The sequence below is a fragment of the Saccopteryx leptura genome, chromosome 6 (genome assembly GCF_036850995.1).
Source record: "Saccopteryx leptura isolate mSacLep1 chromosome 6, mSacLep1_pri_phased_curated, whole genome shotgun sequence".
Lineage (NCBI taxonomy): Eukaryota > Metazoa > Chordata > Mammalia > Chiroptera > Emballonuridae > Saccopteryx > Saccopteryx leptura.
This window is the reverse complement of record NC_089508.1, coordinates 38,801,511-38,815,616: the sequence shown is the minus strand read 5'-3', so window position 1 is coordinate 38,815,616 and position 14,106 is coordinate 38,801,511. Positions and strand designations below refer to the sequence as shown.

At 36.1% G+C, this 14,106-nt stretch overlaps 1 protein-coding gene across 2 annotated transcripts in view; it reads left to right on the top strand.

Annotated features, from left to right (window-relative positions):
- HIF1A (hypoxia inducible factor 1 subunit alpha) overlaps window positions 1–14,106 on the top strand; it is a 49,348-nt gene that overhangs the window by 33,713 nt on the left and 1,529 nt on the right. For both annotated transcript variants that reach the window (XM_066387975.1, XM_066387974.1), the window contains exons 7-14: window positions 942–1,048; window positions 2,185–2,332; window positions 4,363–4,583; window positions 6,518–6,804; window positions 9,335–9,457; window positions 9,590–10,011; window positions 12,733–12,841; window positions 13,739–13,865. In XM_066387975.1, the coding sequence (XP_066244072.1) occupies window positions 942–1,048; window positions 2,185–2,332; window positions 4,363–4,583; window positions 6,518–6,804; window positions 9,335–9,457; window positions 9,590–10,011; window positions 12,733–12,841; window positions 13,739–13,865 (1,544 nt within the window). The remainder of the gene's footprint in view (window positions 1–941; window positions 1,049–2,184; window positions 2,333–4,362; window positions 4,584–6,517; window positions 6,805–9,334; window positions 9,458–9,589; window positions 10,012–12,732; window positions 12,842–13,738; window positions 13,866–14,106) is intronic.

Below are 14,106 nucleotides of genomic sequence, written 5' to 3'. Positions count from 1 at the left end.
TCTTCCCTGTGCTCTTTCTTTTTTTTTTTTTACACAGTATGACACATAATTTTTTAAATCAGCAGTCTGAGAAATCAAAAAGTTTAACTCGTGTTTTGTTCTCAGAAAAGAACATTTCTAAGAAGTGCTAAGAACATAGCTTTCTCTTTCCCATGGAAAGGGTTCCATTTTAGATTGTGGTTATAGAGAGTAAGATTTAGGTTCTATCCTAAAGGAACTGCAGAGAACCAGGGGGGGGGGCAACTGGATTACTTTCTAGTCCACTTCCAATTTGATCAAAGAAGTACAAGAGCATCTTTTCCAAAAACCAATATAATAGGTATTTATATATTCTATATTCCCATTTAGTGTGTATACTCTGGTTAATGATATTAAAATTTTGTAGTGGATATTGATCTCCCAAAGTGAAACCTTACCAAGGAGACCTGTTATATAAAGAATCTGGTTTTATACACACACACACACACACACACACAAAAAAAAAGAATCTGGTTTTATGGTAAGATAATGATACAGATTTAGCCTATATCATTTAAATTAAATGGCAGTGATTACCTTTATAACATTTATCATTTAATTTAGCAGTACTTCATATGTACACTGTTCACAAAAATTAGGGGATATTTTATCGCCTCATCTTCATTTTGAAATATCCCCAATTTTTGTGAGCAGTATATTTATTACTACCAAAAGTATGTGACGAAAATAGGTAACAAGGTTGAGTGAAGGGGATTAAAGGGTGAAATAACAGGATGAATCCAGAGGACTTCAACAGGTGCTGCTGGTTTTAGTAACTGCAGAGTTACTAAAGGTGAGATGTAAACTTACTTTCAGCACAGAAAAATACTCTTATATTTGAATATTTATTTCAAAGTTGAATATATATTCATTACTCTAAAAAAGCAAAAATTCATTGTCGGGTTCTCTTTTTTTCTTAACAGAATTACTGAATTGATGGGATATGAGCCAGAAGAACTTTTGGGCCGCTCAATTTATGAATATTACCATGCTTTGGACTCTGATCATCTGACCAAAACTCATCACGATAGTAAGTACAATGGAGGAACTCATAGATATCCTATTTAACTCTTATGGTCTCTTTACTTTTTGGTAATACATCCACATTCTTCTAACTTTTTGGTTAGTATTAACCAGTCTTTTTAGACTAAGTATCTTAATAAAACATGAAGAATCTTGACCATTAAATCTGTATTTTGTATTTGTTCAAGCAATACCAGTTAAAGCAGAATCATTCGATATCTAAAACTTCCTGGTGTTTCAAATACAAAGACTCAAAAAATATATTGTAGGATATTATAGCATGATTTTCAGAATTTATACTTAAGTATTCAGAACAGTGGTTAGCACTGAAGTACTAAGAAAATAATTGTTCAATGAAGGGAATTGTTTAGTGAAGTGAAGTTGATCAATGGCATATACTAGTGGTATAAAGTCCCCTTGACATATATTTCTCAGTTTTACTCAAATGTTGTTTGAAGATCCCATAGTAAGTAAAACTTTGGAATTTCTCATTTGCTGTTGAATCTACCTAAACATGACTTCCCAATGTGATTGGGGATGCTTGAATGTCACTGATTTAGTGTGCTTAGACTTGAACTACAGAGTAGATCCCAATACTAATAATAATATCATCTTTACTATTTATCTAGTACTTTCTCCCAAATAAGTAACTAAGATGGCCTAAAATGCCAAAAGGGTTTGGCATGGTGTCAGTTGATTTCAGATATGCCAGCACAGCTATCTGAAGCATCTTTGGTTGTTTGGAAACTATAGCAGGAATTTAAGGAAATGATAGCAGTGCTTCTTTCTGGAATGGTCTCTGTGGAATCAAGATTATTCATTCTCTCGTCTTTTCTAATGCTTTCAACCTATAAGTCATTGAAAGAATTTTATTTACTATTTTCCCTCATTCCTGGCTTTCATTTTATTTAAGATAAAAATCGGCAGGACAGTAGCTTATTTTGGGAGTTAGAATAATGAAATTGGGTACATTTTCAACTGTTCTGGGGCTTTCCCTCACTTTCAATTTAAACAATTACAACTGATCCCATTAATATAAATATTTCTCTCATTTTCTAAAACTGATCAGTGTTTAACATCTATTCATTTAATTGACAAATCAGTTATTGTCTCTGCATGACTCTTTTTCCACTTTACTCCTAGTGTTTACTAAAGGACAAGTCACTACAGGACAGTACCGGATGCTTGCCAAAAGAGGTGGATATGTCTGGGTTGAAACTCAAGCAACTGTCATATATAACACTAAGAACTCTCAACCACAGTGCATTGTATGCGTAAATTATGTTGTGAGGTAAGCTTGGAAAATAAATACGTTGGGGGAACAAGTAATACCTCTTTTTGGATACTCTATTCTGAGAAGAGAATTTTATAACGTTAACTGATTTTTATTTTCACATTTCTATCTATTTATGATTTTTGGTACTCTAATATGTGTTTCCAGACAAGCTATTCTACAGTGATTCTACTAGCTACTACTCGTAACTGTCCCCACTCTTTTCAATCCTGTTTTTAAAAAGACCTTGAAAAGAATACCAGATCTATGGATTAGTTTGTTCTAGTCATACAGCTGTATAAGCATATATTACCTCAAGACAGCTATGTTATTTTTGTAAGGTCAATACTGGCCTTAGAATAATTGTTAAATTTGTGTCATATCTGTCATTTCTCCATAATATTGAGGAAGTCTCATTTCTCTGAATATATTGAAGAGATGATAATACTTGGCTCAAAAGGTTATAAGAATTAAATGAAATTCTATGTGAGATTACTATAAAAGACTGTATAATGTGACACATGACTCTTGAATATTCTTGAAACCTTCCCTTGGCTGATGGGCTTGTGACTATTTTGGATATCATAAAGTAATCTTTCATTTATTTGAGGAGGCAAATGCCCCCTTCTAGTCCATCTTCCACATTACCACTAGGCTGAAATTCCTTGCACGAATACTTTATCATCTCATTTTCCTTAAAATTGTTTTAAAGCTATCACCCCCATGATACAGTCTCACTTACTTGGTAGAGCATCATGTCTTGTCATTATCTTCTATGCTCCCATGCTTTCATAAATGGAGCCCTCTTTCTAAAATCTGTGGCCATTTCTTCTAGGAAGACTTTGCTCATTTTTTATTTTTGCCAATTCTGACACCATCCTTTAATGTTTTAATATTAGTGCCAAAGCGTTCTTTTGTGACTTTCCCATTATATAAGAATTAATTACTTAGAATGCTCCTTTCCCCTCACTACAATCTGCCTTACAAATACTACTTAAATCTATGTTTTAGCTAGTAGGCCCCTTTCTGAAGCAACCCTTCCCTATTTTAGCAATTACCACTTTGTATTTTGTTTGCACATTCACTTTCACACTGGGCTATAGCTTGAGGGCAAGAGTTCTATATTTTAATCTTTTTTTTTCTTAAGTGAGAAGTGGGGAGGCAGAGAGACTCCCACATGTGCCTGACCAGGATCCACCTGGCAAGCCCACTAGGGGGCGATGCTCTGCCCATCTGGGGCATTGCTCCATTGCAACCAGAACCATTTTAGTGCCTGAGGCGAGGCCATGGTGCCATCCTCAGTGCCTTGGCCAACTTGCTCCAGTAGTGACTTGGCTGCAGGAGGGGAAGAGAGAGATATGGGGAAGGATGGAGAAGCAGATGGTCACTTCTGTGTGCCCTGGCCGAGAATAGATCCTGTGACATCTATGTGCTGGGCCGACGCTCTACCACTAAGCCAACTGGCCAAGACTATATTTTAATTTTTATATTAGTTCATTTTCTATAGTAAACTTAGTATTTGTTGATTAAAGGGGCAATGTAATTTATATTTAATGAATATGAAGCTGTTCATCATCCCTTTTCAACTGTATCCCCACAGGTGCTATCACCAAAGGCAGTATGGCACCCCTCTTAGAAACTCTGTTTATCTATATAGCTTTATATTCTAGGACCATCCTCAGTGCCCTAGTGCTGTGCCAATTTTATTATTTGTGAGTCAGCACAACAATTGAAACGATTATTTATGTCTTTCATCTACTTGATTATTATATTTCTTTGTCACCACCACTCTTCCCAAAGGGACAGCTGAAGTTTCTTAATTGAAAATAGTCAAATATTTGAATTAGCTTATACTGTGAATTTTAATAGGTCTTTATTTCATATTGGTATCTTAAAGCCTGAATTAATTTGAACATGTATGTGTGAGATCAGGTCAGAGCATCTTAAAATGTTCCTTTCCACAGAGTAGAATTTTTATCAGATTCTCTTTCCCTTCCCCCCCATTGTGTCAGTGCTAATTTAAGAATTATTGATCTCTCTTCTAACAGTGGTATTATTCAGCACGACTTGATCTTCTCCCTTCAACAAACAGAATGTGTCCTCAAACCAGTTGAATCTTCAGATATGAAAATGACTCAGCTATTCACCAAAGTTGAATCAGAAGATACAAGTAGCCTCTTTGATAAACTTAAGAAGGAACCTGATGCTTTAACTTTGCTGGCCCCAGCTGCTGGAGACACAATCATATCTTTAGATTTTGGCAGCAATGGTGGGTCTTTAGTTATTTTGTTAATTGTCTGAACCAGGGGTCGGGAACCTTTTAGGCTGAGAGATCCATGAACGCCACATATTTTAAAATGTAATTCCATGAGAGCCATACAACAACCCGTGTACGTTATGCATTATCCAATAAAAATTTGGTGTTGCCTGACCGGCACAGTGGATAGAGTGTCGGACTGGGATGCGGAGCACCCAGGTCCGAGACCCCGAGGTCGCCAGCTTGAGTGCGGGCTCATCTGGTTTGAGCAAAGCTCACCAGCTTGGACCCACGGTCACTGGCTTGAGCAAGGGGTTACTCAGTCTGCTGTAGCCACATGGTCAAGGCACATATGAGAAAGCAATGAACAACTAAGGTGTCGCAACGAAAAACTGATGATTGATGCTTCTCATCGTTCCTGTCTGTCCCTATCTATCCATCTCTCTGTCCCTGTAAAAAAAAAAAAAATTGGTGTTGTTCCAGAGGACAGCTATGATTGGCTCCAGCCACCCGCAACCATAAACATGAGCAGTAGGAAATGAATGGATTGTAATACATGAGAATGTTTTTTATTTTTAACATTTTTTTATTAAAGATTTGTCTGTGAGCCAGATGCAGCCATCAAAAGAGCCACATCTGGCTCGTGAGCCATATGTTCCCGACCCCTGGTCTAAACTGTGTTTGCTGTGATGCAAGCCGTTTTGTTTTATTTTTTTAAATTTACTTTTTTCTTTTAGATTTTTATTTATTCATTTTTATTAGAGAGAGAGAGGGGAGAGGGAGAGAGAGAGAGAGAACAGGGGAGGAGCAGGAAGCATCAACTCTCATATGTGCCTTGACCAGGCAAGCCCAGGGTTTTGAACCGGCGACCTCAGCTTTCCAGGTCGACGCTTTATCCACTGCGCCACCACAGGTCAGGCCAAGCCCGTTTTAATTGGACTTGATGTTGATATTTTTTGTTGGTAATCATTGGGACATTATGGTCCCTATGTTTTTTGTTTTTCACAGTTTTCTTGAAAGTATTTGCTTAAATATTTTGCCCTTCTCATTTCTCAGCATTCCTGCTTTTTGTCACATTTTTGGAAATTGTGCTTCAAAGAGTCCTTAATGTATTTATTTTTCCCACACTAATTTGTCTCAGCTACTCTTCTGCTTCTATATACTACTATCATATTTTCTCCACAACTTAGTAAAGTTGTATTACAATAGGTATAGTTGCATTAAAGTATAAATAAGCATCATACCATAATATCAAACATTCAGAATGAAAACTAATTTCAGACGAGGTTAAATTTTAATGAAGAAAAGGTTGGAAATGCTGAGTATTTTTTATGCCATATTGGAATTATCAGTAGTGGGGTTGGAAAGATAACTCAGACTTGTGGTTATACATAGTATCTGTAAACTTTCTGATTAAGGCAAATGTAACATTTTTTGGGGGGGGGGGTTGCATTTTTCTGAAGCTGGAAACAGGGAGAGACAGACAGACTCCCGCATGCGCCCGACCGGGATCCACCCGGCACGCCCACCAAGGGGCGACGCTCTGCCCACCAGGAGGTGATGCTCTGCCCATCCTGGGCGTCGCCATGTTGCGACCAGAGCCACTCTAGCGCCTGAGGCAGAGGCCACAGAGCCATCCCCAGCGCCCGGGCCATCTTTGCTCCAATGGAGCCTTGGCTGCGGGAGGGGAAGAGAGAGACAGAGAGGAAGGCGCGGCGGAGGGGTGGAGAAGCAAATGGGCGCTTCTCCTGTGTGCCCTGGCCAGGAATCGAACCCGGGTCCTCCGCACGCTAGGCCGACGCTCTACCGCTGAGCCAACTGGCCAGGGCCCCAAATGTAACATTTTTGTTGTTTGAACAAACTAGATAACCCTTTGGTAAAAGGGGACATTTCTGTATATGTTAAAATCTAGATATTCTATAACTTGGCTAATTTTTTCTCTACAGACACAGAAACTGATGACCAACAACTTGAGGAAGTTCCATTGTATAATGATGTAATGCTCCCCTCATCTAATGATAAATTACAGAATATCAATTTGGCAATGTCTCCATTACCTGCCTCTGAAACCCCAGAGCCACTTCGAAGTAGTGCTGACCCTGCACTGAATCAGGAAGTTGCATTAAAATTAGAACCAAGTCCAGAGTCACTGGAACTTTCTTTTACCATGCCCCAGATTCAAGACCAACCAGCTAGTCCTTCTGATGGAAGCACTAGACAGAGTTCACCTGAGGTAGGTTTTGTGATATAAACCGAAAAGGATAACTCAGATTTTAATGTTCAGAAAGGAACATATTTGTGGATGTGATTCAAACTTTAATTGGATCAAGATGTCATGGTTTTGTGTGCATTTTAGCACTTAAAATTACTACAAAAATGTTAAGAGCTTAACTTGGACCTCAGTGCGTGTCTTATCAGACAGGAACATGAGAAGGAACTGGCTTAACAAAAATCAAGAGGCAAAACTTCTGTTGCTCCTCTAAATATGTATATCAGTAAGACAAAAAAAAAAAAATCTTGAATTTAGACATCCACAGAGGAAAACTCTGTATGTGCCTCCAAAAGTTCTAAGCCCTTACATATTACCTTTTGATTTGGAGAATTGTCCACTGGCCTTTTCCCTTAAAAGGGAAAGGACCTTAAGCTCTGCCCAATTTTAGTCCACTTTCTGTCTCTATTTTGAAATTCTGGATAAGTATAACATGAAAATACCAAATCATACACAGAGTGAATAATTATTAGCTGTTTTCTTTGTGAGTTCTGTCTTGATATTAGTTTTCCTATAAACCATAAAAGTCCTCTTTAAGGGCAGGGCAGGGCTACAACTAAAGGTATCTCATAGGGCACTATTTCTAATTTCTAAATCTAGAGTGCTTCGAATGTAGAGTTTCCTTTGTCTAAAAATAGGCTCAAGAGTTAGGTAACTGAGATCTAAATGAGGCACAAATAAGCCTTAATAGGTGATAAATAATTTTGTATTAAATATTTATGGATCCAAATTAGCAAGCAAAAAGTAGGAGTTTTACCTCCTTTGTCCTGGTTGCTCAGTTTGCCTAGCACAAAATGTTTTTGATTTGTTTTATTTTTAATCTAACAAAAATGTTATAATGAAGCAAAAGTTTATGCTTAGAATACATAGCTATAGTTTTTTGGTTAGAATTTTTGCTTAGAAACTTCCAAAAGTACGGTACATTCATTAAGATGAATGCCTGCTCCCCAGAGTAAGTTGTAAGATTTTTAGAAAGATCACCCCAGGAATGTGCCCTCTCAGTACAAAAGTAGATTCTAGTGAATGTATCATCTAGTTGTTGACCAGTTGGGTACCACATGGGAGATGAATTACTAAATGAGTTTTATTCTTTAGAATAAACAGGTAAAATGCATCTTGTAATTTTAAATGTATAAATTATGTTCTATAACATATAGTCAGAAATGCATATAGTAGCTCTTCCTTATCCACGGAGGACACATTCCAAGACCCCCAGTGGATGCCTGGAACTGAGGATAGTACGAAACCCTAATCACCTTCTTCAGCTCTGCTGGAAGTATGGCAGCATTGGCAGATGCAAGCTCTCCAGTTGTTATATTTTTCATCTCTTACTTGCTTGCAGTAAATGGCTTCATGTTACTCATTTGAGGGGATAATTTACTGAATGAAGTCTTTATATGGGCTCAGTTCTTGCTGGCACAACACACTGCCATCAGTTGGAACATGTGTTCTGTTCATATCTTCTACCCACAAATTTAATGCCTTTTCCATCTTAACTAAGCACGCAACATGCACTGTGCCAGTAACTTGCAGTTTTAGATGTGACAGTAGAACTAGCATAAATTTCTTTTTCCTTCACAATTTCATGAATATAATAAGATTTATTCTTACTGTAGTTCTTAGCAGCCTCAGCATATGGGGTTTTTTTCCCCTTATTAAGTCAAGAACTTTCACATTTCCTATTAAAGGAAGCACTTTACAGCTTCTCTTTGGCATATCCAAATTGCAGCATCACTACTCTTAAGTAAAATAAGAGTTACTTCGAACATAAGCACTGTGATACTGTGATAATTGATCTGATAACCAAGACACCTACTGACCAATGTGTGGGTAGTATATACAGCGTGGATACACTAGACAAAAGGATGATTAATGTCCATGGCAGGATGTAGTGGAACAATGTGAGATTTCATCACACTACTCAAAGCAATGCAAAGTTAAAACGTATAAAATGCTTAATTCTAGAATTTCCTATTTGATATTTTCAGACCTCAGTTGACCGTGGATAACTGAAACTGCAAAAAGTGAAATCACAGAAAAGGGGGGAACTCCTGTATTGGCAAAATTAGTTAAAAGTGTAAACTCAAAATGTACTGGCTGGGTAGTTCAGTTGATTAGAGCAGTGTCCCAATAACGTCAAGATTGCAGGTTTGATTCCTGGTCTGAGCACATACAAAAATCAACCAATGAATGCCTAAATAAGTGGAACAACAAATTGATGTTTCTCTCTGTTTCTCGCTCTCTCTAATCAATAAGTAGTTAAAAAATTAAAAATTAAAAAAATTGAAAGCTCTTTCATATAGCTGTGCTGGTTTAGATGTGGTAACTTCTAAAGAAAAAAAGTGTAAGCTCCTTTAATTTCTCACTAGTCAGATAAAAAAACAACAGATGGACTTTGTTATGTATTCTCTGAGATCTGGTTTGAAAATTCTAACAACTAGCAAACCATGCAGGCTTCTGCAGGGAAAGTAAAAATATTTAATTTCCTTTACAGCCTACCAGTCCCAGTGAATATTGTTTTGATGTGGATAGTGATATGGTCAATGAATTCAAGTTGGAATTGGTAGAGAAACTTTTTGCTGAAGACACAGAAGCAAAGAATCCATTTTCCACTCAGGTATATGAATTCATTTATTATATTTTATATTAAACTTTATTAATTTTTAATCTGAAGTGACTTTAGGTTTAACTTGATTTTCTTTTATAAGATGTAGTCATTGTAAAAACTCATGCATTTGTTGTTTTATAGGACACTGATTTAGACTTGGAGATGTTAGCTCCTTATATCCCAATGGATGATGACTTCCAGTTACGTTCCTTCGATCAGCTGTCACCACTGGAAAGCAGTTCTACCAGCCCTCAAAGTGCGAGCACAATTACAGTATTCCAGCCAACTGAAATGCAAGAACCAGCTATTACCACCACCACTGCCACCACTGATGAATTAAAAACACTGACAAAAGATGGTATGGAAGACATTAAAATACTGATTGCATCTCCATCTCCTACCCACGTATCTAAAGAAACAGCTAGTACCACTACATCGCCATATAGTGGTGGTACTCGAAGTCGGACAGCCTCACCAAACAGAGCAGGAAAAGGAGTTATAGAACAGACAGAAAAATCTCATCCAAGAAGTCCTAACGTGTTATCTATCACTTTGAGTCAAAGGTATTTATTTATATGTAGCATTAAAGTTACAGTTATTTTATTATTTTTTAGAAAATGTGTGTGATGGTAAATTATTTCTAAACATAGCAAATTTTCTGATGTGTATGTTTTAGGAACATAAAATTGACATACAAATTCTGAACTTAAAACAAGTACTCCAAAAACTTTCTAAATTAGCTTATATAATATATTTTCTCTAAAATAATCATAATCATATCATCTCTGAATATTGGAGGGTCTTCTAATACCTTTAAAAATAAAATCTAGCCAATAAGTTTTGTAAATGTACAAAAACTGGCCCAGTTTCTTATGTTTGTTTAAATCAGACCAGTTAACAATCCTCACTGCTTCCATTTCTTGGAGCTCTTTTTAAGCTTTAGAAAAGAGCCCTTCTTCTGACTCACAGGTATTTCCAGTTCCCCATTCCATTAAGCTTGATGGTCTTGATTCCTCAGTATTCATTTTAAATATTTATATGACTTCTTTGTAAATATTATGTATAGTTATGTTACAATTGCTTTTACTTTTCATTGCATATTTATAGAACATTCATTATATATTATAGGTTAAATAAGTTTTTAAGAGCTACAGCAGGAATCTAAGCCTAACTTAAAGACATTGCTTCTGTGGAACAAATTTGAGCAAATATCTGGACGCACACCAAATTTTAAATTATAATTTTTGTATATAATTTGTCATGGGATTTTAACATTTTAAATTTGAGGCTGTAGTCAGAGGAAATAAGTTTTAGCTAGTTGGTGGAGCAGTGTGTGGAGGAGAGAAACGATTCCTCTCTGCTGTGCCTAGATTACCAACCCAGGGATCAATATAGTAGAAAGAGCAGCACCACTGCCAGAGCGCATGGCCTTTTCTCCTGCCTCCATCAGTACTTTAACTTAGAGTGCTGGCAGAGGCCTTTTCTTAGAACTCAGAAAACATCTTGGGGCTTTAGGTTAACAAAGCAGCATTGTACATTACTTTATAAATTACTATGTCACCAGCTGACTTCAGACTCTGAGTTCCTCTAACGCAATGACAGTGTCTTGGACATTTCAGTGCTATTAATACTTAATGCAGTACCTAATATGTAGTAGTTGTTCAATAAGTGAATATTGAATGGACAGATGAATGAATATAGTAATATAAATATTGATGACAATGACCTGAAATTTACAGTTTGCTATTAGCTACAGGAGACTATGGGATATTTAGTTTTCTGAATAGCTACATACTTGTCAAAACCAATTTTTTTTCTTTTTTTTTTTCTTTTTCTTTTTTTTTTTACAGAGACAGAGTCAGAGAAAGGGATAGATAGGGACAGACAGACAGGAACGGAGAGAGATGAGAAGCATCAATCGTTAGTTTTTCGTTGGGACACCTTAGTTGTTCATTGATTGCTTTCTCGTATGTGCCTTGACGGGGGGGGGGGGGGATGGGGGGGGCGCTACAGCAGACCGAGTAACACCTTGCTCGAGCCAGCGACCTTGAGTCCAACCAAGCTGGTGAGCTTTTGCTCAAACCAGATGAGCCCGCACTCAAGCTGGCAACCTCGGGGTTTCGAACCTGGGACCTCCACATCCCAGTCTGACACTCTATGCACTGTGCCACTGCCTGGTCAGGCTCAAACCCAAATTCTTAATATCTAGTCATGTTAGCAATTTTTTTTAACATTAGTTCCACTATAGTATATACTAGAGACTTTAAGAGATGAATTTTATGAACTACTGTATTTGGAGGCTTTCATTACTACTCTATGTAATTGCAAAATCAAAGTGCTGCACTAAACCAGACAACTTACAGCTTTATAGCAAAGATTAAAGATAACCATTAAGAGTACTACTGCTGAGATAATATTTATGTGATACAGAGTTATACTTCTTAAAGATTATATAGTTACATAAGGATTTAAAAACCTATCTATATATATTGGAGGTTTACAAAACTGCATGTAGGCAGGCGGTTAGATTAATGTGTCACCCACCCATATGCATTTTCCTTGGAACAGAACAAGGAGCCATTAATGAGTATGTATAGATGTGCAAGTTCTTGAAAAGAAAGTATAGCCATTACAAAATTGATGTGACCCATAAAACAGTTCTTCACTATATTAATTTTTGATGCAGGTTTGATAACTAACTAGGTCAAAAGTGAAGGTAGACTAGCTTAGTAGGAAGATCACTGGGAGGGGCATGGGTATAAAGAATGTACTTCCATATCTGCAACTAATTAGCAATAGGACTTTGAGATAGTTATCTAACTGGCCTCAGGTTTCTCATTTATAAAATGAGTATTATATACCTATGATACCGTCTTTAGGATTGAAGTTGAGACTAAGATGAACTAATGAACATAAAATGTTTTATGAACTGAAATTTTTATACAAATGTGAAATTAATCTTGTATTATAGTAATCCCAAAAATAATTGTACTATTTTAGGTGGGATGAAAGGCCAATATTTAAGTTTTTGACTTAAAGATGGTTCAGTCTAGTTCTGTTCACTTCTACTTTATTAATAAGGAAATACAAATTTTAGGATATTTTGTTTTAAAAATTGAACTTTGGCTTTTAAAGTGATAAACTTTAGTAATCAGGAAAAGTTCTCATATATAACATATTCCTTAATTGGAAAACAGGCATTATACATTTTTTTGAAGAAAGCTAGTTCGATATTTTTTAAATAATAATAATACAACCATATTTTTATTTAAAAACATTTTCAGAACTACTGTTCCTGAGGAAGAACTAAATCCAAAGATAATAGCTTTGCAGAATGCTCAAAGAAAACGAAAAATAGAACATGATGGTGCCCTTTTTCAAGCAGTAGGAATTGTAAGTGTGAGAATATGTGTTTGCTTTTCTCAGCTAATGTGCTATTTATGTTATGTCGATAATTTTTTTGCTTCCAAATACTAAATTTGTATTTTTAGAATTTATACAATGTTTTTTTTCCCTTTGTACATACTATTTCTTAAAAACAGTGAATACATTGTCAGTGTAAAAATTCAAGTAATACAGATGTATTTCAAGTGTAAAGTGATGTCCTCCCCTTATTCTGCCCAACATAACCACCAGTCTTGTTCTCTTCCTTTTATATTACTTTCCTCTTCTTTCCCCCAAAACACGGTAGTTATGTTAAGTCAGTGTTACTGATATCAGAGTACCGTATTTCCCCATGAATAAGACGCTCCCATGTATAAGATGCACCTTAATTTGGGGGTCTGAAATTTGAAAAAATATATATATTACATCAAGTTATTGAACTCAAATTTTTATTCATCATAAAGTTCATACAACTCCTCATCACTGTCAAAACTCCCATCCATTAGCTTGTTCTCATCTATGTCTGATGACAAATCACTGTCTTCAACAATGAGTGCAAAAACAAGTGTGAAAAAGTGGGAAATGCAAGGGGGGAAAATCTGCCATCATTTTATAAGATGCACCCAGTTTTTAGACCCAAAATTTTTCGTGAAAAGGGTGCATCTTACACATGGGGAGATCTAGTAACCAGATTAACTGGGAAGAATTTACAGAGATGTTAGCCATACATAATGTGTGGCAAATGAATGTCTTTATCATAGTAGTGGTAAGAGAAAGAATGAGAAATAATTTTGGGCAGTATTTGATTTAAGAAACCTTCCTACTCCATGTTACTAAACTTACATTGATATCAAAGTTTTTTATTTAAAGAAACTAAAGAAAGTGAAATAACTTGACTGTTTTTAGGGAACATTACTACAGCAGCCAGATGATCGTGCAACTACATCAACACTTTCTTGGAAACGTGTAAAAGGATGCAAGACTAGTGAACAGAATGGAATGGAGCAGAAGACTATTATTTTAATACCCTCTGGTTAGTTTATTCTTTTTGCCCTGCATATCACAGAGAATTATGGTTTTTTACTTAAGAACTTTGCTCCAAGTGAGAGTGATTTACATTCCTTAACAAGATTAAAAAGTAAGGTAGCATTTTATATAAGGGCTATAACACAGAAATCACTATTTCAAGATGGAACTTTAATTTTTTTAGTAATTGTGTTTATGTGGCTAAGTTCTATTAATATTGGATAGAAGCTGAACCTTGTAAATATTTT